Genomic DNA, 26,932 nt, shown 5'->3' on the forward strand with positions numbered 1-26,932 from the left:
TTTTTATATTAGTTGCATTAACAGATGGGTAATAATGAAATATAAATGTAATAAATGCTTTGCAAAGAGCACATAACAGCTTCTTCTTCTGAGAAAGAGCATCTGCATGGTGAACATACTCAGCCTGGAAAAAATGCCATGTTTGCTACAGGATCAACCTGTATGACAAAGTGCTGTAGCACCTCCTGAATTTGAGAAGAGGTGGCCCAAGTTCTTAAAGTGAACCTGAAGCTTTGGGGATGCAGCTCAGGGATGAGATTTTAATGAGTTTGTTTTTCAAAAATCAGTTCATTCCATCAGTATCCTCCCTTCCTGTGGGGCCACCAGCAGCAAAGGGTGCAGAGGGCTTCTGGGTCTGGTGTCCTGCACCCAGACAGGCTGAAGTGCAGCAGGGAGGAGGCCCCAGGGCCACACAGCAAAAGGAAAAGGAGGTCCCCTTTGGGATGGTGTCATATTAAATCTGGAAGAAGACTGGCACAGCTTGTTTTCTAGCAGTAGCTGATGGCTGAAGAGGGGAAGGTTATGCTGCCAGCACCTGAATGGACTCTCCTAACAGGGTGGCAGAGAAACAAAACATCTGAAACACCAATAAAACCCACTTCTGTCAAGGTATAAAATCATGTTTGTGTCAGTCTCTGTAAAGCCTGTAAAACAGGTGGGCACTGGTCTTACAGTCATGCTGCTCTTAAAAGGAACAACCATTGCAGATGGCTTAATTCCCCTCTAAGGGCAGTACTATCCCTTATGAGGCTCCTGGTATTGTTTCTCTAAACTCAAGTCTTCCAGTTATTTGTAGAAAAAAAATCTCAGCAAGGTTTGGTAAAGCTGCCCAAGAGAATCAACCTCACAGGTTTAAGCCTGGATGATTCAGATCATACTGGATGAAAAGCAAAAGCAAGGAAACAACAAAATCCTTCAGTTATGGGAAGGAAGAAAAACACTGCAAGTTTCTGGACAAGAATACCATCCTGTGGAATCCAAAATGCTGACATCCTGATCCAAATGGCCTCATCTCATTTTCTTGGCATACAACCCACAGCAAGAGAACACAAGCTCTCAAACCTCTGAACATTTTACTTCTATCAAAGCAACCAAGCTAACAAGAGAGGTCTGGAAATCACACAGGGGAGATGAAATATAATCCCATCATAAATTGAAGCAGGAAAAACAGTGGAAGCCACCTAGGAAAGGGCTGAGGACTTCATAGGATATCCCATACAGCCCAACAACAAGAGCTTAATAAAAAAAAATTAAAAAAAAAAAAACCCAAACAACTGTAAAGCACAAAAGTATCCCAAGAAAACTACAAGGAAATTGAAATCCTTTGAGACAGAGCCCCAGAAAATGAGGACATGATCCTCGGAAGTGGACAGTGAGAGAAGGAGGTGACTGGTGATGCAGCTTTCCCATGGGACCCAGACAAATCATTTAGTGTCTTCATTCCTCTGCCTCTAAGGTAATTCTAAATATCCCCCCTCAGTCAAGCAGTCCCAGGACAAACTATGACAAATCCCCTTCCTGGACCCAGCAGCCATCACTCCTGGAAGAACTGTGCAATTCCTCCTACAACAACCATCAGAACACTTTGCAGCTTGGTAGCCTTGGACTGGCTGGCACAGGCAGGGTGCTGGCACTGCCCAAGGGACACTGTTGGCACCAGCTGGGTGTGACCTGAGGGGTGACACAGAAGATCTGTGTTCCGTGAGCACTGCTGAGCACTCAGTGAAAAATGCCAAGATCCAGACATGGCTCTCTGCACTTCCATCAGAATCTCAGCCAAAGCCATGACTGACTCTGACTGTTAAATTGAACCAGGCTAGACAGCTACTCAGAGATGAGCAATGGGAAGTGTATCAGCAACCAGGCTCCCTTGCCAATATATCTACTTAGCTTGGGAATTTGGGATTTGAGGAGTCCATCCTGCACCTGCTCATACTGCATTCCTGAAGTGCTGGCCCGGGAGTTGCAGAGGCATCATGCCTTCTCCCACTATAAGGTTTCTCAAATCCTTCTGCAAAGGAAACAGCTCATGCATTGGGCAATTTTGGGATTTATTTCCTGGAAGCAGGCAAAACTGTTCCTTAGGACTTTGATGAAACCAAATCACCTCTTTCCTACCCAGGCTGCGGGAATGTGGTACCTCACCTGGCAAACAGGACTGTGACAAATGATAATGAAAACCCCAGTTTAGGCAAATTCCCATCTGTTTAGTTAAGATAATTTTAGTTTACTACTTTTCCTTTTTTTTTTTTGGCAGTTGTGTGTGCACAATTAGCTGCAGTCTTGGCTTTAAAAAAATAAAACACCCTAATTAGCATATTAAGCCTCCTCGTTTCCCAATACTGTATAATGTTGTGAAAGCTAATCTATAATGTATTGGATGTTATGCAAATTCTCAGTACTCCGTATGGGGTTTACAAAGGCATGCAAATTAAAAATAGTGTTTGGAATAGGACTGGGGGGAAGGGAAAATTTGCACAATAAAATATGCAGGTAGGATGAAAGGTGTTTATAACCTTCTTCCTATTGTTTGTGTATCCTCAGCTGCACAATGCTTTTCAAAGCTGAGAGATGTATTGCATAAAATCTCTCCAAATTGGATAGTTTTAAATGAAATTTAAAATGAGAGTACTGTTCTCAGAGCAATAATTCACCCTGCTCTCTGCTGGGACTTCTGTAAGGGGAAGGTAAAGGCACTGAGCTTTCACTGGCTGGCATTGCAGGCACGCACTGCTGCTCATAGTGTGTTCGTCCTGGGGTCACCAGGGGTCTGGACACAGCCCAGCTGCCCAGGAGGGCCCATGGTGGTGGCTTGGCCAGGACCTGGCTGCTCCCCATCGCTGTAACCGAGTGGGGCAGGAGCGTTCCCTGCATCCCCGAGGTGCTGGCAGGGTCTCGGGGCATGCTTTGATCCCGTTAAGGTTTTACCGCCTACCTGTAGGAGGATGCAGGCGGAGCTGCAGCACAGCTGGCTTTTTAGGATGCCGCTGGCTCCTGGCGGAGGAGCTCTGTCTGCTGCCAGTGCCGGGCCAGCAAACACGGTCTGTCTCATGTGGCTTGTCACTGCCACCCGTTGGCCGTGTCCAGCTGAGTGTGTACAGCCAGATCTGATTGATACTTAATTAGATTACAGCTGCTGCCTAAAAATAGCCATTTTATAAAAATAAAGTCTTGGCTGGTGTCAAACTGAGCCCTGTGCAGGCCAGGAGTGAGTGGTGCTGCCTCTGCCTGGGCAGCTGGGCAGCTCTGCAGGCTGACAGTGCTGGCAGTGCTGCCACTGGGACCAGCAGTTGTCCCCACCTTGATGGCTTCCCCCTGCTCTTGCCTCCCTGCTGGCCTGGGTGACACTACACAGGGTCATGTTGGAGCAGCCATGGAGCATTCAGCTCAGGAGCTCTTGAATATGATCATTTTTCTCATGATACTCCATGAGCTTCCTGGGCTTGGCTGCCACCCTCCTGCCAAAGGACACAGAGCATCTCTGAGAGCAGCTCTTCCCAGCATCAGACACCAACAGGCTCACAGCCATCCCAAAAGCAGCTTCTTGGCAGATGAGGGAACAGGGCTTTTCTTTACCTGCTACTTCTTCCAGCATCTTGCCCTGCCCCAGGCATGGCAGGGCTCAGCCATTCCTGTTGCTTAGAGTTGTGAGCCCTCCCAGTCTAGGGATGTTTCCCTAAATGCCAGTGTGCTATTTAACTTATATTTAAGGTGTTTTGTGTAGGTCTTGCTGCTCTTTCTCCTGAGTCTCTTCTGCTCTGCAGAGAGTCAGACACTTAGGACAGGGGTGGGAGAAAGGCAGAGAGCAGCAAGAGCCAGACATGAGGCTGGCACTGGGGCAGACGTGGGCATCTCCTGCATCTCCTCTGCTGACAGCAGGCCTGAATGGACCCATAGCAGGCTGTGCACTTGTCTGCCTGGTGCCATCCTGTGCAAAGAGGCACAGCTTTGCTGGGGAGAACTCAGCCCTGTATGGCGGTGGAGCAGGGATAAGAGCTGTTCAAGCAGGAGCAGGAACTCAAGATGTCCCTTACACAGGGAGCCTGTCTCATGGAAACAGGCAGGAAAAAAAACCCCAAGACTTCACACAAGGAGGAAGTGGAAATGACAAAACCTAACCAAGAGCTCCTCAGGTGCTGCTTTCCCACATGGAAGGGCCAGATGAGCTCTGCCCCCCTGGGCTGTGGGCTCTTGGCAGCACGAGTCAGCAACTCCGTTTATCCTGCCAACATTTCCCACCCTGGGCACTTTCAGTTGGCATTTCCATATTCATCAGTTTGCTTCACAGAGGTCTGCATTTGCTTATTTTCTGCTGCAGTTCCCTGGACTGGGGGAGTTGGAGATGCAGCATTTCAGGGAGTGCAGCTGAGCACGGTGCCTCTGAGCGCAGCCCCTGCAGCACCAGCCACGGGAACTGGAGAAGCCAGCGCGGGGGAAGTGGCTGTGATGGCCACAAAGTCCTGTGACAGCCACAAAATCCTGTGACAGCCACAAAATCCCCCTCCAGGGATCCAGCCTGGGGGTTTTTGCTTTGCAGATGTGCACAGAGACCCTCCAGGCGCGGGGGTTGGGGGCTACAAGTGTTGTTCCACTGTGGGCAGCCACAGTGGCCGGTGTGGGGGCTTCTGTCTGTCAGTGCAATAGGGGGGCCCTGCTGGATCAAACCCACCCAGATGTGTAAAGCTACTGCAAGTGCCTGTGGCACACCAAAGTGGGAGATTGGCCTTGCTTTGTTTCTACTGCCTTCATTTAACAGTGAGTGCCGATTACTCAAAGCGATATGGGCAGGACCTGGTAATGTAGAGATGCTCTAGCGTAACTTAAGGGGATGATCCAGTTGCCTGCAGTGTAAATACTTTGTGGCCAGGAACCCTGCTTTATCGCTTTGTATAGTTTTAAAGTAGTTTAAAGATTGAATAACATAAAATAACATAATATAATGTTATTTATGTTATTTCCCACGTGAAGAACTCCTGTAAACCTTGCAGTATTGAAACTCAGTGAACAAGGCATCTTAGACAAGCTGAAAAACAAATGGTGGTACGATAAGGGTGAATGTGGAGCCAAGGACTCCGGAAGTAAGGTCAGTCGCTGAAGGTCTTTTTGTACTGATTAGCAATCACATTTTGACCCACTGTTTGTTTATACCAAGAATGACTTTCAAAAATTGCTATTTACATTTTGAAGGTTGAAAGAAAAGAATAGCAAAAAATAAGTAAGTCTCAGAACATGACAGCATTTTTCTTATGTGCAGTAGCAGACTGTAGTTGTAAGTATATTTCACTGTGTGAGTATTTTGCTAGTAACATGCTGAGAGAAGTCCCCAAAGCCTCCCAAGCTGGTGTCTTCATTTAAATGTGCAAGTTTCAGCACAGTCACTGTCTATTATTCAGGCCAGCATATTTTCTTATTTTTATTAAAAAGCCCATTTTTGTTTCAAAATTATTGCTTAGGTTCTCTACATGTCAGTTTGGGAAACGGTCACATGCTTGCTAAGGGCACAAATTTTCAGGACAGACGGCTGATAAGGAAAAAACCTTTCCTGCCCTATTTGCCAATTCATTTTAAAATTGGTTGGATTTTTAAAAAAATCTAGAAATACTAATGGTGAATCATTACTTAAATATTGTATTTTCTTTTTTATACTGCTTTGAACCATTTTGCTGCTGTACTGTCCTGTTGTCCACCAGCTGTGCTGTGAGGCTGTCCATCTTCATGCAGGACCACTGTAGACCCCAGGGCAGTCCCACCCTTGAGGTGGATTGGCCCAGTAGCTGCACACCTAAACTGTAGTAGAATATTTATTTACACCATTCAATTAAAAGGAGGAGGGTTTTTTTTTTTTATGCTTATAGACCCATTGGGGAGAAAAACTCTGTAAAACTGCTGGGCTTGTTGGAGTGAAGGACATTTTCAAAGGCACCAAGAGGAGGAGGAATCCAGATCCAGCTGAAATCGGTCGCAGTTGAGTGCCTAACTCCCTTGGTGCCTTTGGAAGTGCTCTCTGTAATCATTCAAACAGAAAACTATAATTTCAGAGCACCCTTTCAGTGTTGGAGGACAATTTCAAGTTCCAGCAAAGCCAATAATAAAATTTCATTGATTTCAGTAGGACTGGAAGTTGTTCAGAGCACAGCCCAGTAGCTGTTGTGTCATATAAATTTGGGATCATGGGATATCTGAACACACGGCAGCTGCCAAAGGGAGCTGTGATCAAATAGAGGTATAAATGATTAAGATCTTTAGTGTAAATGACAGGTTGTTTGCTACAACCACATGTATCCAAACTGTCTGAGAAACAGACACTTACAAGGTAAATCATATTTTACTCTTTCTATATGCAAATTTAGCTCTCCCTAGAGAGAATTGTTAACCGAGCTCTGTCAGCAGCACCTTCTCTGGGCACAGACAAATTTCTTTGGCACCTGCCTGTCCCCCCCGGCCAGTGTGGTGTGGCAGCCCAGCCAGCTGTGCCAGCCAGGAGCTGTCCCTGCCCACAGACACCCACCCATGCAGCAGCAGAAGGGTTGCAGCTCTATTTAATCCCATTCCAGAACCTTGTTTTAAAAAATGCAAGCGTCTCCCCTATCTGACATGTATTGAAGGAAGATAAACCCTGACCAATGATTTTTGTGTTACATTGTCTGATTTCATTCAATAACTCACTCTCCAGAAGGGGCTAGTTTAGCTCAGGGCTCTGCTACTTGACCTCTAAGTAACTGACCATCTTTCTAGGGTGGTTTTTTTTTTTCCTGACTGTTGAAAAAAGGTAGTTAAGTTCAGCAGCATCTCAAGAATTTTACCTACATTGACCAAACCCAAGCGTGTAGTGGTTTGGCTTTTTCTTTTTCTAGTTTTGTCATGGCCTTCTGTAAATCCTGCTGTTTTATGCAGCCACCAGCACAACTTTCCCCCAGCCTTTGCTACCAGGGATGCTCAGCCATAGGCAACCTTGCTCTGGGGCACCAAAGGCCTGGGGAAGTCAGTGGCCAAAATAACCTCATTGCCTTGGAGTCAGCCAGGGTTTCACCCACCGCAGGGTGGAGGGCAGAGCGGTCACTGCTGTGCAGCCCCGGGCTGCGGGGATGGGGGGACAGCCCTGGTCCGTGGGCCAGACACTGAGCACCATGAGTGTAGCTCTTCCAGCTAGGCCCAATGCAATAGCCTGTTGTCTGTCTGTCTGTCTGTCTGCTGCTCTCTCCCAGCAGAGCTAACAGCGTGGCTGGTTTCTCTTAGGACAAGACGAGCGCTCTGAGCCTGAGCAATGTTGCTGGCGTGTTCTATATCCTTGTGGGAGGCCTGGGGCTGGCCATGATGGTGGCACTGATCGAGTTCTGCTACAAGTCTCGGGCCGAGTCCAAGCGCATGAAGCTCACCAAGAACACGCAGAACTTCAAACCCGCTCCTGCCACCAACACCCAGAATTATGCTACCTACAGGGAAGGCTACAACGTGTACGGCACAGAAAGTGTGAAAATCTAGGGGTACGCTGCGTCCGGGAGCGACCTCTGCGTGCTCTTCTCTGCCCTTTGTTTAGCGTTCTGTGCTGTTCTGTTGTGTGCACCAGGGAGCTGCTGCAAGAGGCTTTTGAAACACCATCTTGTGGCAGTTTTTAAGTATGAGTCATTTAAATTTCTTCCCTGATCAGAAGTAGGATCAGAGGGGTATAATTCTGTTTTATACACAGAGGCAGCTGGCTACATGCTGAAGTGAGTAACTCCTCTCTCCAGCATCGTGCTAGGTCAAATGAAAGTATTTTGGTAATTGCTTTTAAAATCACTATAATCAGAATTCTCATCTCTCTTGTCACCAATCTCTTCCTCTTTGTTTTGTAAGCTATAATCCGATCAGGTAAGTGCTTTTAGGAAGTTTCAAAAAAAAACTTGCAATACAACACAACCTTCTACACTGATTTCTAAATGTTTCTACACCTTCTTCATGATTTTTAAAGCAGGACAAGTAGAGCTGAATTGCTGACAAATGATTCTGAAAAGGCCTTGTTAGCCCTTGCCCACAATCTGTGCCTCTCCATGGGCTGAGCTCCCCTGCCCCTCGCTGCCAGGCAGTGATGAAATCTCTCTGGTTTTATTTTAGATCTTCACCCTGATAGCATGCAAGACAAAAAGCAGCAGAGAATGTGGCTACTTCATGGATTTGGACCATCTGAGCCAGTTGTACTCTCTCCGAGGTGTCAGGCATGACACGCATTGATGATGGTGCAATGTACTTTTAATAGGAAAAACTGGTATTTTTTCCTTCAGTGCCTTATGGAAGACTCTGAGACTCACAACAATGCAAACCATCACTGAAATATTCTTGCTTTGCTTCAAAGAAGTAAAAGAAAAAGAAGAGAGGAAAAGAAAAGAAAAAAAGAAACAAATGAAAGGGAAAAAGAAAAGGACTGGTAACAAGATATTGGTATGTGAAAAAAAAAAAATTCTTGTAAAAAAAGATCAGTGCAACAAAAGCCATTCTTTGATACCACTGCACAGTAACTGAACTCGTGTCCTGAAAGCAGCTGCAGCTGGTTTCATCAGCCACCCCAATCGTATCAAATTATGAAACTCCTCCTGACACAAAGCCTCAGAAATCTGCTGCGTGCAAACGCGGACTGGCCTGCCACTGCTTGTATGAGCTGATGTCAAGATGTTTCAGTATTTACTTACAGTGGTGTCATTTTATTTTTTTTCTGAGCCACTTTAACCTCTCCAGCTAATTTGAGCAATTCTGTATAGCAGCAAAAGGAGGGAAAGAATCCGTGCATTCAAACCAATTAAGGTCAATGACTGTGAATCTGTAAATCCAAAAGAAAGTAATTTGTGGAACTGCATGTCTTGCTTCCAGATCAGTAAATTAATTTCTTGACAAGGTAGCTACAGTGCGGGAAGAAAATGTTGCATTCCTTTTTTTTTGTTCTATCATCAGGCATACCTACAGGTGCTTTATTAAAATGACATTGGGTGGCTTTTAAAATTAAAAAAAAAAGGAAAAGCTACTTGCTGTTTAAGTTCAGACCATATATCTCTTTTCTTGCTGTGCATTTGCATTTTAATTCACTGTTTAATATCAAGCAATGAAGCAAGAGAAAGGCAGGTTAGTTTTCCCCAGGCCTGCTTCTGCTTCTCCCCAGTTCTCTCCCACCTAGCACCGTGCTCAGCTAATGCTCCTCAGTAATGGTCCTTGTGAAACAGAAGCCAGGGAAGAGAACAGTAACTCCAGTTTAGCTGCAGTTCCAGAGTAATAGTAAGCGATCTAACATGACTCCTGCTAGCACTGTTATATTATATCAGCTCCTGCCAGCTCTTGTTTCATGCCTGGTGAGAGGATGCTCCTGTCCCTGCCTCTCTGTGAGGAGGACGCCACGCTCCAGGAGGAGCTCACTGTTACTCACATCCAACATCTTAGACAGCAGCATTTCAGCCTCAAACCTCTGCCTGGAAACTACTGAACTTCATCTCTAAAAATAAAAATAAAAATTAAAAAAAAAAAAGAAAAAGAAAAAAAAAACCCACAAAACTTTAAACATATTGTCAATCACTTGGGAAATGTTCAATGGAATATCTGCTTACTAATTACCTCTAATCGACAATATGTATTTTCCGTAGTTTATGATAGAGTTTTATTTCATCAATAACATACAGTGAAAAAGAAACTCATTTAAACCAGTCTGACCCTTAGGCATTTAGTTTGCTGATGATAGATTTGAACTTTTAATAGGATTTAAAAACAAACAAAAACCAAAAAAAAAAATTATAAAAAGAAAAGTCTTGTTAAAAATATGTATTTCCAACAAAATGTAATATAAAATCATTTTAAAAGCTCATAGGAGAATAATTTATTGTTCAAGTTTTTAACGAGATATTGACAAAAAATTGTTTTGTTTTAATTTTCTTTTCATGAAACTCTGATTTTTTTCAACTTTGAACACGATCACGTCCCCAGCAAGGGTGAGCTAAAGCTGTGCAGTTATGAGTTGTATTTAAAACAAACGTTTTTCTTAAAAGCTGTATAAAATATGTATGTTTATCAGATCAATTTTTAAGAGTGGAGGCTTCACACCAGTGAAGGGAGTTTGGTAAATGGTTCGATATTTTTTAAACTTGCATGTAAATCTAAAATGTGTTGAGTGCTTACCAATTCTGGCTACCAACTTCAAGCTATCAGAAGTTTGGCAGTAGTCTCATGATAATTTGTTTTGGTATATTTTTTAAAATTTGTTTTGCTTCAGGGGCTTAGGGGATTCTCTCCTTTTTCTTTTTTTTTCTCCTCTTTTTTGTTTTTTTTGTAATTTAAGTTCCTATTTTTGGTCGTTGAAACTGCACTTGAGTGAGCAGAAAAATTGCCAAGCAAACTAATGGCTGTAAAAGCATAAACTGCATGTGTGGACATCAATTACTGAGCCTCATTTTGATGAGGTGTTGTACAAAGAGTTTTAATACATTTTGTAAATAAAACTGTAAAGAAAAAAAAATTAAAGAGCTTGCTTCTCTTTTCTTCAGAGGATAAAGAGCCCCTCCCTACTGCACTCCCTTTGGCCAGTCTGGGATGCTCCTCCGATGTTCACCACAGAACTTGGAAAGGTTTGTGTTGGAAGGATCACCCAGTCCCAACAGCCCCACCATGGGCAGGAACATCTTTCTCTAGACCAGAGAAAGCCTCAAAAGCCTTTCCAGCCTGGCCAGCTTAGGGCCCCCCACACTGGTTTGGTACCCTGCAAACCAACCAATTCTTTATTTTCTTGGTGATGGAAACTGGTTGATCCTGCAAGATGCAAGGAGCACCCTGTGAGGAGCAGAGGAGAAGCCTCAGGGCTGCACCCAGAGTGGGAGATGCTCTGCCCTGTCACTGCAGTGGGCAGAAGTGTGGGTAAATAAATTCCTTAAATATCCACTCCACAGATGTATTTTCCTGCAACTCCTAGTTTTTCAGCAATGCTTCTTTGAGGAAAAAAACCTTTCACCCAGCATTGCAGCTAATCCCAGCTCTAATTTATTGAGTTTACTTCACTCACAGTGTAGTTTTTCCAAGTCACCACAAACTATGAACTGTGGGAAGTAATCCTGGTGTACCCAAATCCCACCCCAGCACCTCTCTGGGGCTACCCCTGGCCACAGCACCCACATGGTCCCCACAGGAGCCAGCTCCCATGGGCTCCTTCCAGGGACCACTGAGGGGGACACTGCTGCTCGCCCCCAGGGCCTCTGGGGCTGAGCTGGAGCAGCACCAGGCTTCTCTTGGATGACTGGGGATGAAAAGATCACCTCTGAAAAATAAAAAAATCCCCCAGTGGAGGTCTTGGGCAGTAACGCCAAAGAAAGGGGAAAAATAAACTGGCAGCCACTGGTGCCTTTCCCAGCTCAGCACCTGGTGCCTGGCAGTGAGTCCCAACCTTGGGGCTGCCTGAGCCCAGCTCAATCCCGGTGGAGCTGCCCCTGGAGCTCATTGGGCATGAGTGCAGAGGGGGGAGACACGTGCTGAGCCCACCCTGGGTCTTCAGCTGAGGCTTCAGCAACTGCAGGTAAGATCAGGAAAAAGCAAGGACTAAATCAGAGCAATAAACAACAATCATTCAACCCAAAATCACCCTACAAGGATGGGGGTGTCAGGTTGTCCTGGGCGAAAGCAGGGTGCTGTGGGACCACACTTCCCACAGGGCACAGGGAGGCCCCTCTGAATGAGCCTATTTATGTGTGACATGCCCACACCATGAACACAGGGAGGCATGGAAAAAATATTGTTCTGTCCTTCAGCTTTCATTTCATGCTTAACATCCAGGCCAACATGAGCAGACTGCATTTTTCTAGAGAGCTGTCTTGACCCACTCCCTGCTGCCTGACAGCCACACACAGCCCTGCACCAGCCACAGGGGTGAGTTGTGCTGCCTTCCCCCAGAGCTGCCAAAATGTGTCTGCGAGCAGGGCTCTGTGTGCCCACTGAGCCCAGGCAAAGGCCAGAGCCAGGCTGGTGCCAGCCCTGCCCTGAGGGAGCAGTCACTGCCCCCCTGCCCTACCAGGGGCTCACCAGGTGCTGCACAGAGGGTGTTAAGGTTTTTAATAAAGATGTGTCAGGTGAAACAGGGCAGTTAGGGCTGTGGCAAGTGGCACAGCTGCACCCAATGAGCTGGGAGAGCCTGGCCAGCTGGGATGGGGTGGGGGATGGCCTCACATGGGTCTGTGGCCACACAGTGAGAGGCAGGAGATGCTCTAGTCTGGAGCCTCCCTGGACCACGAGGGCAGTGCACTTTGGGCCAAAACCTGGCTGTGACACAGACTGCAGCAATGGCAGCAGAGCTGCATGGGCTCCAACACACCCCAGCATGACCTTGTGTCTAGACTTCTGCAGGTGGGGAATAATAATATAAGGACAAATTCAGACTAACGTATCAAATTGCAAAAGCCATCAGTGGCAGCAGAAGGACCTCAACAGTGCTCAGGTTTGAGCCTAAAAATCAAAACCAATAGCAGCTCTTTCCCATGGCACACCACACCTAACAAAATAAAATAAATACTGTATCATTGTGGCATAATTTTTCCTTCAAAGGTTTTGTGCAACATTTAGTTTTTCAAAAACAATTGTTCTTTACGGTTATTAAAATAATATTATGTCATGGATATTGCAATTAAATTACAAAGTGTCTTTGGTGCCCATATTCATCATTTCAGTCTGGAAAATGGGCTCTATTTTGCAGGCAGCAATACATAAACAAGATCTAGATAATGATAGCTCTATTCAATTAACCTAAAGGATTTAAGTACAGAGATAATATTTGCATGGATATTATAAATTTCATAGTAGTATTTACCAAGAATATAATACATCTGAAACTGGAATCAGGGAGCACAGTGTCCCCAGGAGCAGCAGCACCCTGTTCCTGCAGTGCAGGAAGGGCCCAGGCTGGCATTACACCATGGGGCAGCACGTGCAGGGCCAGGGCAGCCCCTGCTGCATCTGTCCCAGCCCAGGAGCCCCAGGCTGTAGCCCCAGCACCACGACTGGGACACTCCTCTCATGTGTGCCCTGTGAGCAGCAGGTTTGGCCAAAATCTGCCCATCAACATGCCAGCCCTGCTCTGACTATGTGCTTGGGCTTTCTTGACTTTATTTCATCAGTTACCAACAGAGAAATGGCTCAGAGTGGTTTGTAATATGGCACCATCACTGCACCAGCACCAACAGAAATGGTTTCCAGCTTCCCCTGGGTGCAGGCACAGGCAGCAGCCGCCCCACCAGGCAAGGAGCAGCACCCAGAGAGGAGTGTGAGCACAGGAGCTGGCACACACACCTTCCAGCCAGTGCAGCAGTAAAACCTCTGCCCTTCCCTGGTGCAGCTGGGAAAGCTCACTGGGAGCTCCTGCAGAGCTGCTTTACAGGACAGCACAGCACTGGCTGACTGAAGGGCTGGATGGTGGGGCCTCCATGGACTGACACCAAGGGCAGGATAACAAAACCTTGGTGCACACACCAAGTGTTTATTTATTGCTGTTTCTGTCACTGAAGTGTTATAGCCTTTAATTATTTATGCCATCATGGTATTTTGAGAATGACATGACATCTTACAGCAGAGCAAGAGGACAAGATCCTGCTCTGCAGCAATTTCCCACTGGTGAGAAAGCTGTTGGTACCTCCAAGCAAACAGGCAGAGCTGAGACCTCAGGGTGAACCCAGAGCTGATTTGTAGCAGCAGATCAGAGCCAGGGTGTGTGGTGGCACCTGGCCTTCCCCAGCAGACAGTTATGGGGGATTATACCATCATCTGTTTTTTGTGCTTTCAGGGTTTTATTACTTCATCCTAATTTCAGGCAGGGAGCAGTTGAAGGCAGCAGTAGAAAACATGGTAAATCCAAAGAGAAATGGCTCTGAGGAAGGGCTGGGAAACCTGGCAGTGATTACTGACCTGCCCTCTCAGGGCTCAGGAATGGGACTGGGCTGGTGACTGGACCACAAAGGGTTAACAGAGGTGCAGGCACGCACCCCAGCCCTCACGGCAAGGAGAAGGTAAAGCACTTAAAAAATATACAACACAAACGAAAGCCACGATGCCGGTAATGGCTGGTGCTTTAGATAATGTTTAGCACATAAATAAAGTAATTGACCAATTAATGAGCATGTGGCAGATGCTTGATATGCTGAAACAAGCAGGGAAGGGTGTGATGTAACACCAGAAACTGATTAAAGGAATACAGGAGCAGATCCTGGGAGAGCAGGGCCTGGCCCTGGGCCAGCTGATGTGGGCAGGATTGGGGACAGGGCCACAAGAGCGGAGAGAGGAGACAAGAGCTTGGTGCCTGCTGCAGGGCCAGAGGGGGGCATGAAGGGCAGTGTGGGAACGGGATAACTGTGGGATAACTTATGTTCACTTACAGCCCAGTAAACCACCCTGGGCAGCATCACAAGAACCATGGCCAGCAGGTCCAGGCAGATTATTGCACTTTCTCTACTCTGCTCTTCTAAGATCCCACCTGGAGCAGTGTCCTGCTTTGGAGGCCACAGCACAGGGACATGGACCTGGTGGAATGAGTCCAGAGGGGCCACAAAGAAACTCAGAGGGCTGGAGCCCCTCTCCTCTGGAAACAGCCCCAGGGCTGGGACTGCTCAGCCCTCAGAAGAGAAGGCTCTGGTGGGACCTCAGAGCACCTTCCAGTACCCAAAGGGGCTACAAGAGAGCTGCAGAGGGACCTTTTGAAAGTCATGGAGTGATAGGACAAGGGGCAGCGGCTTTAAACTGGAAGAGGGTAGGTTTAGATTGGATATGTGGGGAAAATTCTTTCTCGTGAAGGTGCTGAGGCACTGGCACAGGCTGCCCAGAGAAGCTGCGGCTGCCCCATCCCTGGAAGCAACCCTAGCACGACAGAGGGCTGGAACGTGGTGATCTTCACGGTCCCATGGAAGGCAGAGCGCTCTGCAGCTCCGGAACGCCGGGAAGCCGCGGATTGGGGAAGGGAGGGCGGCTGTGCCTGCCGTGCTCGGCGCAACACTGACATGCAGCGGCCGGCACGGCGGGAGCGAGCCCCAGCAGCCACTGCCCCTGCTCGCCGCTGAAGCCGGCTTTTAATATCGTTCCAAGCCTTTCGATAAATATTGCATTTGATTTCCAAATATGGCCTGAGCGGTCTAATTGCCCAAAAAATCCTCCAAAATTAATGTAAGAGCCGTGGTTTGATCTGAGGCAAATAAATATAAATGGTGTTTATTTAATATTCCCCTGACCTTTAAACAAGGGACGTTTGCCAGTGTTGAGGGAAAACACCTTATTATGAAATTGCTGAAGCTGTGACCTATCACAGATGCTGCAGATTATACAGAGCAATTAGAACATCACATTAGGGCTTAATTAATGGGTTCTGGGTACCAGGTTTTCCCGCAGGACCAGGGACCAGGATCAGGGTGGGGCTGCTTGCCCACCTTCCCAGCTCTGTCTGCTCTTCCCCACAATCCTCTCAAATCATAAAAGCATTTAGGTTGGGAAAGACACCATTGAGTTCAAACCTTAACCCAGCTGTTATGATCACCAGTAACACCCAGCCCTAAGTGCCACACTCACACCTCTTTTGAACACTTCCAGCCAATTCCAATGTCTTTTAGGGCAGAAGCTCTCCCTAGTATCCAATCTAAACCTCCCTTGGAGCAACTTGAGGCTGTTTCCTCTTGTTCTGTTGCTGGTTGCCTGGGAGAGTAGACTGACCCCAGCTGGCAACAACCTCCTTCCAGGGAGAGGTAGAAAGTGAGTAGGTCGCCCACAAGCCTCATTTTCTCCAGGCTGAACATCCCAGCTCCCTCTGCTGTTTCTCCTCGGACTCCTGCTCCAGACCCTTCCCCAGCTCTGTTGCCATTCTCTGGACAGGCTGCAGCACCTCAGTGTTCTTCCTGCCAGGAGTGACCCAGAGCTGGACACAGGATTTGAGGTGTGGCCTCACCAGCACAGGATGGTCACTGGCTCTGTTGGCCACGCTATTTGATGAAATCCAGGATGTCCTTGGCCTTCTCAGGCACCTGTGCCCCCTCTCAGGAAACCAGGACATGTCAAAGCACATCCAAGTTATCCCAGCCACAGCACAAAGTTTAATCCTCCCCTTTTAACAGCTGCAGGTCGCTGGGGGTGTGGCTGCACTGGCCAGACCCATGACAGGGTCACTGTCACATCCCACACCCCTTCTCCTCTCCCCAGTGCTTCAGGGATGTGCAAACCCTGCACTGCTCCTGCCGTGCCCGGCAGCACAGCTGGGCACAAAGCTCCTGCCAGGACAGGCACACACTTCCTCCAAGCTGAATTCTGAATCACTGTTCCGGTTTCCCTGGCAGTGTCTGGGATCACAGGTGGGTCTTCGGCGATCACACGGTTTGAGGGACCCCCACGGTGACCTCCTTCGCCCTGAGCTCGGGAAGGCCGGCGGCTGCAGCCCCGCCCAAAGCCCCACCTCATTCACACCGCAGTAAAGCCCAGGGACTGCAGTGACTTTGATAGAAGTGTTTAATTTCAGACTGCCCCAATCAGGTAATTAAAAGGACCTGAGTACTTAGCTTCATTACTCTTCTTTTAAGTAATTCTTTCTCACCTCTAATTAGCTGGATAACTCTTACCCAATTCTCTTCCCAATTTGTCTGTGTCCTTCTTCCACTGCAGGGCCAGGATTTGCAATCTTCTATGTTGTCTTAGATAACTCGAGTTCTATCATCATCATAGTACGAGGATTTCATATTATCTGAGCTTCATACCTTCTTGATGTTGCTCACAGGCAGCTCCTCTACACCCTGACTGTTCCAGGTCCTCGCAGTAATCTGACTCTCCTCACTCCTCTTTCCTTACTCTTATCTAGCACTAGTTCTTATTGATTACAGGTGTGGCCTGTTAAGATCAGGCCCACCTCCAATCTTCAGCAACTGAAACAGCTGCAACTTATTGGGGGACAAGATCACCCTCTACACTTCTATGATTCACTCAGTAATCACAACAAAGATAATCAGGAGAGTTTTACTGACCAAGTCTATAAGCACTATAGTTTCTTACTATTCAGTATTTCACATACACACATCAAGAGAACATGCTTCTGTTCCAAATCCCAAATTACTGAAAGCATACAGCACCAGGGATGCTCAACTTTTGATCAAAATTCCCTTTATACTGTATTAAAATCTCACCAACACCCCAACAAACCAAAACACCAAAACACTTACAAGACAAGCCCCTGCGTTTAATAGTACTAACACTTGATACAAAACTGAGATTTTAATGGCATTTGGACCAGGGACAAATGGCTCAAAAGAAAGGTGTAAACTTGGCTGAATGCAGGAAGGCAAACCTGGAGCTCCTGGAAACCACTGGAGAAGGGCAGCACATCTGTCACTTCACAGCAGGCACCACACTCCACAACCAGCCCTTTGCACCTAAAAAAGGGCAGGGACAGAGGGACAGAAACCATCCCTGCCATGATTCCAACTAACATCCAATTTTCATAACAATCCAGAGAAGTAATAAAGTGACCACACAGAGAATGATTTACGACCCATTGAGAAAACTATTGTTTATTTAGAAAAAAGGTTACACTGGTAGAATTTAGCAGATAAAAAAATTCTTTTTTTTTTTTTTTTAAAAATGTCATTGTGAAATTTTCAGACTAAAGTTCAGCAATACAAAGCTCCTGTAGCTGTAACTGAAACTTAATTTATTTCAGTTTTGAAGAGAGCATTTCCAATCAATCTAAAAACAACATGACAAACAAAAGGTGTGACAAGGGACAACTGAGCACAGGTTTAGATTGGGATGGGACAGATTTCATTTTTTTTTTAAACAAGTCAACGTTATACACAATATACAAATATTCCCTAAGCATTGCATGAAAACAGTGCTCCCACTTAACTTTGTTTTTTTTAGTTACTGATATTAAAAACAGGCCAAGTAATAAATAAAAACTGAGTTTAAATGAGGTAAATCCAAAAAGGTTCAATAACTGTTTATTTGTGGTTTTCAAACATCTAAAAGAATGCAATTTCAAATTGAAAGAATTACTACACTCAGGCAGTATTTTCGACAAACTAAAGTGGAACTATGTACACATGAAACCTCATTTGCACTATGGCAACTGTTTGTTTGCAGCACATTGTGCTAAAATATGGAATAGGTAACACTTTCAGCCAGGTACTGAAAATAAATGTATAAGAAACTAAGCAACAAGTTAAAAATACAGTAATGTACAACTTAACAATTAAGTCCTTAGCATGGGGAAATAAAGCAGAGAACTGAATAATTTAAGGAGATGCAGATGGGTCCTCTTCATTCACAATTTTCTGTGCAATCTATACTCTGGAAAATACATTTCTGGTCACAGCTGGATATCTTCCCATTTCAATGTCACCTGCAACAAAGGTGTACATAATTAGAAATAGATGTGCAAATGAACACTGATCTCACATCTTCACATCTTATTCCATTCACAACTCAAAGAGTGAGGGGGGAAATTATTTTTATCATTCCCTAACTCTAGCTCATTCCACAGCAAGAACTACATTACTGTGAACACTGCCCTGTAAGTAGTGAAACGCTAATTTAAACATACAAATAGCAAACAAGTAGTCACTTGTGAGGGTAGAAACTAAAGAAGTGCAACCCCCTCAAAATCTTACTGTCTCTAAATTAGGGAAGAAATAAATGCAGCCAATCAGACACTGTACATGAGGGAGAACAATATCAAAGATTTAACAGGAGCACAGGATGAGATTCCACAACTGTGCTGCTATACAAAGCACTTTTTCATACTTCACTATGCACACAGTGGGGTGCTGTCAGTGTTCCAGGCCAGAAGCTCCAGCCCATTACACAGCTGGATGTGAATTCCACAGTACAACTGACATTTACCTGAGCATTTGTTATTTACACTCAGCAGAACATAGTTGTGCTTTTTTAACTAATGACTTTATATCTTAAATCCTCACTCTAAATTAAATTGCTAATCAAAACAATACTTCATATTTTATTATTAAAGAAGCTGTAAGTGCTTAGTAGTGAACTTCATTTACCAAGACTGCCTTTTTCCTTCTGTTGCAAAGTAGCATTTAAAAGAATAGGGAAAAGCTGGGATTCTTCTACAGTGATCAGAAAGTAACAGCTATGAAGGACAAAGAGCCAAGAAAATTCTAGCAAATTCTTTCCAGAGAATGCTCATAGTTTTCAGTTTAGAAAATATTCACAGAAGTATCTTTCATTATTTCAAGAAGATAAAAAGAAATAGTAGTAAGAAGCAATAACCTGAACTCCCATCTTTTTACCACCAAAGGGCACCTGGTATCAGCACAAGCTGTGTTACCCAAACCCCTGAATGAGCCTTGACACCAAATGGAACACAAGATCCTCTTTCAAATGAGCCCCCTTTGCTCTGAGGTCACAATCCAGGAGTGGAGACTTTTCTCAGACATTCAAATTTTTTTTTCCTTTAAGTGCCTTATGTATAAAGATTAATAGCAGTCTGTGACTAAAGTCAGATAGATCAAGTGAACTAATTTAAGTTCACTGGGACACTTTCCTTCCCATATAACTGAAAACAAAACACTTCAAAACTCTTAAAATGGCTCAATGTAGAGGAGAAAAAAACCCTGCCCTATTACCCATAAAACAAAATTTAAGTGTCCACATAGCTCCACAGGTCTGAAGAAAGCCCCAACCATTCAGAGCCCATCAACTACAAAGAACAATTAATTCTTCCAGAAGACCCAATCTGAATAAGGGTTACTCAAAATACTCTAAAGCTTCTTTTCTTTCTTTAGATAGTCCATGTTTCCATGCCAAAGTTTTCCTTTGTCTTGTTCCTCAGATCAGATAAAAGATTATGCAGAGACAATGAGCTGACCAACTGCACCATGTAGCATTGTGGTTTAAAAGCTACTGCTTTTGTTGAAGTAAGATGAAGATACAAAACTTGAGTTTGCTACATATTAGGCAAGATTTTCCTATGTAACACATAGACTATCAAGGCTGATGACCAGCAGAATTACTTAAATCCACCTCTGCTTTTGTATGGCAACTTTTCTTGGAAAAAGCAACCAAGATGCAACTCCACCAACCACTGCTGACACACGCCATCCTCCACCTCTTCTTTTCCCCCCCCAAAAAAAATCTGAGCATCTATATCGTCTCTGTGATGATGACAGGGAAATATTTTTCTCCTCAAGACACAATAAAAAATTTAAATACTAATAATATTTTAAAAATATGAATAATACTATTTTTAAAACCCAACCCAAAAACCCCCAAACATGAAACACCATCAAAAAAAACCCAACCAAACAAACAAAAACCCTACAAAACAACCAAAAACCCCCCCAAAACACCATCCAACCACCCTGGGTGATTTTAGGCTGTTTTGTCTATATAACCATTACCAGTCAACAGGGCCCATGGGAGATACCAAATCAAAGAAATTAAGTAACAAACATTTTTACCTTTCCTGAAAGAATCTTCATTATCTATGCTTGTCTGAAGATTTATGAGTAAATTCATTGTTAAGGAAAAAAATATATATTTTGCTATATATAATAAAAGGAAGCTCATCTGCAGAAATTTTCTGATATGTCAATGTTAAAAGGATATTGTTTCTTTTCTTCTTTCCCCCCAGTACTGTCCCGCTTTTCTTTCTTCTCTGTTTTTTCTTTATCATGTCTTGATTCCTTTAAAAATACACATATGGGAAATAGCTTATTATGGTTCTCATTGTACAGGACATTTAAGAAGACTGTAACATTTAACATTATAACTGGACACAGCAAAAAAAACCATCACTCCAAATGACAGTACTCAGCTTCTGTGATTTCTGAGATTATTTTATCTTTCTCATCCAGTTCCCTGGTTAGTGCCAACAGCAGAGCTGCAAGTTTGGTGAATATAAATATAACTGCAACATACCTGCTTTCACCAAAAGAAGCTGTGCTGACACATGCATGTGGAAATCTGAATTACAGGCTAGTTTATATGTAAGTTAAGAGCAGTCTGCAAATATTTTAGATTACTCAGAACCTGTAAGTTCTGAATTTTCCTAGCTACTGCCAAAATGAACTAGTCCTCCAAACTATCTTGCTCCTGGCAGGAGTGACTGCTGAGATATTTCAAGCCACAAGATACCAGAAGTTTCAGAAGCATTTTCTTACACATTCACAGCATATCTTTTAAATTTAGGCTATAAAGCAGCAGTAAATTTTAGGAAAAAATATCAGCTTGTTCTGTCAGCAACAACAACAAATAAACAAGAGGTGAAGAGGTTATTTTACCTTTTTGCTACCAGAGGAGCTCTTCTCCATCTTTTCTGCCTTGATTGAATCACCCTTCTCTTTTCCTGAAGATTTTGATTTGTTTTTCTCCTTCTCTTTTTCATTTAAGCGAGGGGAATCAGAAGGACTTTCACTTTTGCTATGTTTTGAAGAACCAGCTAAAAGCAGAACAGAAAGTTGTAATTCACAGCAAGTAAAAGCCTGACAAACACTCAGACAAAAAGTAAAATACATACTTGTGCCATTTTCCTCTTTGCGTCGTTTGGTTGAATCCTGTGGTACCTCTCGGTCACTGTTTGAATGATCCTGGCACCAAATACAATTATGCAGATGTTAGCAGACTAAAACATACTCCTGAAGCATCACCTGCTTGTATTCTTATTTTGGAGAACTGATTTTTGAATACTTAGAATGTAACTCAGGTGTTACATCTCGTGTGAAGTTTCTGGAGATCGGTTTGGAGGGAGCAGAGGTTTGAAAACATTACTGCAAACCAACCCTTGAAAGAGTAACAGCACAAAAGAGCCACCTCTGATTGAGATCACTTTGCTCAAATGGGCTGTACAGCCAATTACACTGCAAGGGCTTGGAACAGAAAGCTTTCCAAGGACATACCAACTGTCTAAACTAGTTTGTTAAAAATGTCACCAACCCTTTTTCGATCCTTCCTGTCCTTTTCATCTTTCTTCTCTCTCTCTCTGGATCTTTCCCTTGACTTGTCCAAATCTTTCTTCTCCACTTCTCTCTCCTTACTCTTGGACAGTGTTGGAGTAGTGTGGTTTATGTAGTGCTGTTAAATTAAGGCAACATCACCAAATATTAATAGGTATTCCTAGACATGTAAATAAAAAGAAGTTTTATTCTAACATATCAGACCTAGCTCAAATATTAAACATAAATACTTTATTAACAAAACAAAGACTGATTGAAGACATGTCCAAACTCGTCACCTATAATTTAACCTACAGCTTATTTACTCAATTTACACAATTCAATATTATTTCCTCTTAACTGAAACATTTATATTAAATACACACAACACTGTTCACCAGGACTGTTGGATGCAAGAACACAAATCAGACACAGGGCTACAGGAACAGGATATGATATTTCTGGACTAAGTTAACACCTGCAGTCTTGCCCACAAGGAATGAATGGAATCAGCTGCTGAAACAAGCTATAATTCATTTTTAAAGAATAATCTTTATCAAAGCATTTACAACAATACTTTGAATAATGTCTTTAATCTAATTTCTAACCTTCAAATGAGAAAAACAGCTAAACATAGAAAATAATTGTTAGTTTCTCTAATATGTTCTGGATTGTTATTCCACTATCTCTTCTAACAAATTCTGGTAAACTCCATAAAACAGGCAGCACATCTGTTATATAAATAAGGATACATTACAGTAATTATATCTGTCCTTTTAAAAACAATTATATAGTTAGATCTAAAAAATATTAGGAGCACATTTTAAATTAAAACCACTTCCTTTGGTATTTAAGTTACACCAGCACACAGATTTAAAGCAGTACACTTCGTTCTTGCCCCAGTTCCATAAGTTTGGGGACAAAAATATCTTTACTAAAATGTGCTCTGTATTTCTTTTTAGAGAGACACCTTACTTTGAAGGACACTAACAAAAGAGGGAAATGGAAGATTAGTTTAAAATAATCAAGATAACACTTGAACCAAACCAATTAGTGTTTCAACTTTGAAAATTAAAGTAATCCCGTCCTTCTCCAGTTTCAGTAAATGTTTAACTTACCAAAACCTGACATTAGCGATTCTATGTTAAAAGTCACACTGACAAAATTTAAATCTCTTTCCCTTTATTTCACTGGAATTTTATTCTCCTACAACAGACTGAACCTTCAATACTTCTTGCACTAGGTATTTCTTTTTGCTTTTTGCTCACTTCTCTTTTCTTATTCCATTTCCTACAATGCCATTCCACAAGTAAATTTATTCCTGCTCTCTTCTTTGCTGACAATGACATGCAAATATGTTTTCTCTAAACAGCCCCATTCAGTTGTCTCCTAGAGCTGCTTTCCACAGAAGAAAAAAGCAACCTCAAGGCTCTGCTTTCTCCTATTCCAGTTCTTGTGGTCTCATGGCTGTTCACGAGAGATCTCACTGCTCCTCTACCATTCCAATGCAGAATTTTGGAAAACTACATCCACCCTGCCCCACCTCCTTTACCAGAAAGACTTTATCAACTTGCTTCTAGAAATGCTGCCAGCTGATGACACATCAAATTTTGGGTGCTTTGGTGTGGTTTGTAACTTGGACAAATGCCAAAGCAAGAAAAAAAAACAACAAACCCTAACTCAAATCTGGCACCATTTATTTTATAACCTGCAGTGTAAACCAGTATTTCCATTGTCTAGCTTTAGAAACGGTGCCAAGTCAGGAATAAAGTCTGTAAGCAGACAACAGCACTAGACTTTTAACTTTTAGTGGAAACTGAACTGATAAATCTTACAGGCATCTGAACATCCCATCCCTTCCCCAAATAAGTACATGGAAGTAAAGAACATTTAACTTGTCTTACACCATGTACAGGGAACACTGCCATGACCTGCTTTAAGTCTGTTAGAACAGCACTGAAGAGTGAAGATTATTAGTTCATTAAGTGAGAAAAATTAGAAAGGAACATTTAGAAAAGGAAGGAACGGGTTGGACAGCCCCCCAGTTCCCCAAACACTTAAAGAATAAATCCATTAAAAGGTCACACAACTGCAATACACTTCCAGCTAAGTCTACACAAACACATTACAGTTAATTCTAAAACATAACTTTTTAAATTAACTAGAAAAATAAAGCTGTTTGCTGTTAATTTCATCACAAACAGTTCCACTGCCTGCTTAATTAAATCAACGTGCTAATAAGTAAAATAAATACTTTTAAATAAAACTTTAGCTTAAGGAATGAAAACACAAGCAAAATTTCAATTAACCAACTGAATCTTGACTCATGCAGTACGGAAGGGAAAAGTGAGGTTTTACAGATTCCCATATACCACCCTTCAGGCAGAGGCAAGCAAGACAAATACTATACTTTTCTCATTAAAAAAAAAATACATAAACAAGATATGTTGATGACTTATAAAAGTGTCTAGATTTGATCTACAGACAATGTCAGATACAGATGGTATTGGAAAGGTTCAATTAAAAACAATAAGTCCGCCTGCAGTGTCCATTAAAGGATCACAGCTATTTTGATTTAAAATGTATAAAGTGTTCTGAACACTTTGCATAAAGATAACTACAACTAAAACAACAGTGTAAATACAGAACATAGAAATCCACAACACATTAAATTAAGTGTATGTAAGTAATCCTAGGTAAACCCAAAAAAGTATCCAAAAAGTCCAAATGGTCAGCATTTTCCCAGGGATAAACCTTTGTGCAATTTAGTTACACACTGGTTCAGATTATGTAACCAAAGACTTTAACAGCAACTTTAGAAGATTTGTCACATCCCCTGATGTATCAGCAGGTGTGCAGTGGCTGTGCTGTTACTGACCACAGTTACAAAGTGCTTGAGTTCTAAAAAGAGCAACAAAATAGTTATAGAATCTAACCCAGAACACTGTGCTCAGTTTTGGTCCCTGCTATACAAGAAGGATGTGGACAGGCTGGAGATGGTGCAGAGAAGGGTCACAAAGGCTAATCCAAGGCTTGGGAAACCTGACATGAGAGGGAAGGCAGGGTGAACAGTGTTTGCTCAGCCATGACAAGGTTAGCACCATGTCCCAGTATTTACTGGAATGGAATTTGAATTTCTGATGGGAGTTTGCCACAAGATCAAAAGTTAATTTCTCTCTGCAACAAAACATGAAAATAAAACTTGGCTGGTTTCTAAAAGATTCAAACCTTTGCTGAAGATTCCTTGAGTTCGTTGAGGTTGTCCTGTAGAAAATGAACGGAGATGACACGTGAGCTGGAATAGTTTTCAGAAACCAGAGGGACTTTGGGAAGCATGGCCGTGCCCTTGAAACAAAAAACAGCTACTCCTTCTGGAATAAATCTTATGTTAATACCATACTTTGAATAAAGCTAGAAACTGAAATACTTTTTAAAAAGAAATTGGGGGTGTGGGGGGGAAGACAGTCATTATCTATTTGCTAGACTTTGCTATTAAATAAACTACAAAATAAATCTACATCTAATTCTTCCTAAAAGAGTGAAAACACACTCTCCTGGCTAGACAAAAATATAAAGAAAAAGTAGTCAACTCTAAATACAGCTGAACAAGAGGTGAAACAGGTTTAAAATACTTGTAAACCTGTATCTTCTCCACTTTCAGTTAAATGTGGTAGAAGTCACACTAGAATGACCTTACACTGCTATTTATAAAAAATGTCATCATTGAGTAGTTATCACTGTCACCTGTTTCCTCAAAACTAGTAAAAGCTATTTGAATTCTCCAAAATTAAGTTAAATAGTTCAAGTAAATCTTACATAGATAAAGATGTACTTTGAAAAAAAAAGGAAAAAGAGAAGAGCTTGTTCTAAAGTTGGTAAGATGGTGAAGTTTAAAGACCCATATAATCCATCACAGTGCTCTCGATGAAGTATTGGTAACTTACAGTTTTAAATGTTCAACGTACTGCAAATTCAAAGATTCCATGAACATAGATGGTTTAGAAATAATATAAATATGGAGCAAGGAATGGCTACCCTGAGTCTTCAAGTAGGCTACGCCCATGGTTTTGTGCTGCGCTTGAGTGCTTGGGGTTTCTCTTTGCTGGGTAGGAGGCTTGGTGGCCACATCTGGTTTTATCGTAACGCAGGGCTCAACATGGTGGGAACCCATTGGAAATAAACAAACCTCGAAGGGAAGGTACAACAGAAGCTGCATGCGCACTGAATATACACAACTACAGGAGAACTGATCACCAAGGAGACTTTAAAATGGAACTCCTTTCAAGACTCCTCCTTAGAAGGCACAAATCGGTATGATGCTCATCAAGAAGCCTGATGAATTCAGAGGTATCGTACATCCCGTATCATCCAGGAAATCTTCAGTGCTATAGATTCTTCAAAGAAGTGCAGAAAAATATGCTCCACTCTGTTGCAAAGACTCATTTGCTTGTAGCTACCATTGCACTCCAAAAAAACTGACTGCTTAAAGCAATGAGGCACTTCTGTGTAAAAATTCTCTTGAAATTTCCAAACACTATTTTACAAAATTTGTGCTAGGTCCTTGAAGCATTATTTTGGTTAATTAAAAAATATTTTAATAGAAAAAAAGACAGTCCGCCAATAAAGAAAAGGAATGCATTTTCTAATGCAACATAAAACCTCCAGTGGTTCCAGTGTATACTCGGCACAAAACTTGAAGGAAGTCGAATACTGGCATCCCAAACTCGTGAGCCTAACATGGGTGCTGCCTTCCTCAGGCTATACTAACCTTTACTGTTGAGGAATGTGACGGAGAAGAATGTGTATCAACTTTGCGGCGTTTTTGTTCTGAGGAAAAAACAGAACAATGGCATTATTAAAACAGTTCAAAGAGTTTGAGAATCAAAGAATATAACTTTCTGAAGTACCAACACTATCATACATAGATTTCTAACCACTATGTGAATTTTGTTTTCCTTAAGCTATCTAGAGTTAGCAGCATACCTTGACCATCTTTACAAAAGTTTGCAGCAAAAGTAATGTGAACAAAC

The 26,932-nt window shown here is 43.0% G+C and overlaps 2 protein-coding genes across 6 annotated transcripts in view; one reads left to right on the forward strand and one right to left on the reverse strand.

The window, feature by feature from the left end:
• The window catches only part of GRIA3 (glutamate ionotropic receptor AMPA type subunit 3), a 144,186-nt gene extending 133,737 nt beyond the window's left edge, over window positions 1-10,449 (forward strand). Inside the window, exons 14-16 of one of the 3 annotated variants that reach the window (XM_050974474.1) lie at window positions 4,969-5,083; window positions 7,237-7,484; window positions 8,095-10,449. In XM_050974474.1, the coding sequence (XP_050830431.1) occupies window positions 4,969-5,083; window positions 7,237-7,482 (361 nt within the window). In that variant the 3' untranslated portion in view covers window positions 7,483-7,484; window positions 8,095-10,449. Of the gene's footprint in view, window positions 1-4,968; window positions 5,084-7,236; window positions 7,485-8,094 lie in introns of those variants that run through there. The other 2 variants (XR_007777610.1, XM_009090359.4) reach the window with 2 other exon arrangements.
• A 7,043-nt stretch (window positions 10,450-17,492) lies between these two features.
• Window positions 17,493-26,932, reverse strand: part of THOC2 (THO complex subunit 2) — a 48,123-nt gene continuing 38,683 nt past the window's right edge. For 2 of the 3 annotated variants that reach the window (XM_050974552.1, XM_050974551.1), the window contains exons 32-39: window positions 26,671-26,729; window positions 25,131-25,166; window positions 21,904-22,041; window positions 21,488-21,557; window positions 21,252-21,409; window positions 20,578-20,654; window positions 20,430-20,477; window positions 17,493-18,349 (exon numbers count right to left, since the gene is read on the reverse strand). In XM_050974552.1, the coding sequence (XP_050830509.1) occupies window positions 20,450-20,477; window positions 20,578-20,654; window positions 21,252-21,409; window positions 21,488-21,557; window positions 21,904-22,041; window positions 25,131-25,166; window positions 26,671-26,729 (566 nt within the window). In that variant the 3' untranslated portion in view covers window positions 17,493-18,349; window positions 20,430-20,449. Of the gene's footprint in view, window positions 18,350-20,429; window positions 20,478-20,577; window positions 20,655-21,251; window positions 21,410-21,487; window positions 21,558-21,903; window positions 22,042-25,130; window positions 25,167-26,534; window positions 26,730-26,932 lie in introns of those variants that run through there. The other variant, XM_050974553.1, reaches the window with a different exon arrangement.

This window comes from Serinus canaria, chromosome 4A (assembly GCF_022539315.1).
Source record: "Serinus canaria isolate serCan28SL12 chromosome 4A, serCan2020, whole genome shotgun sequence".
NCBI classification, from domain to species: Eukaryota; Metazoa; Chordata; class Aves; order Passeriformes; family Fringillidae; genus Serinus; species Serinus canaria.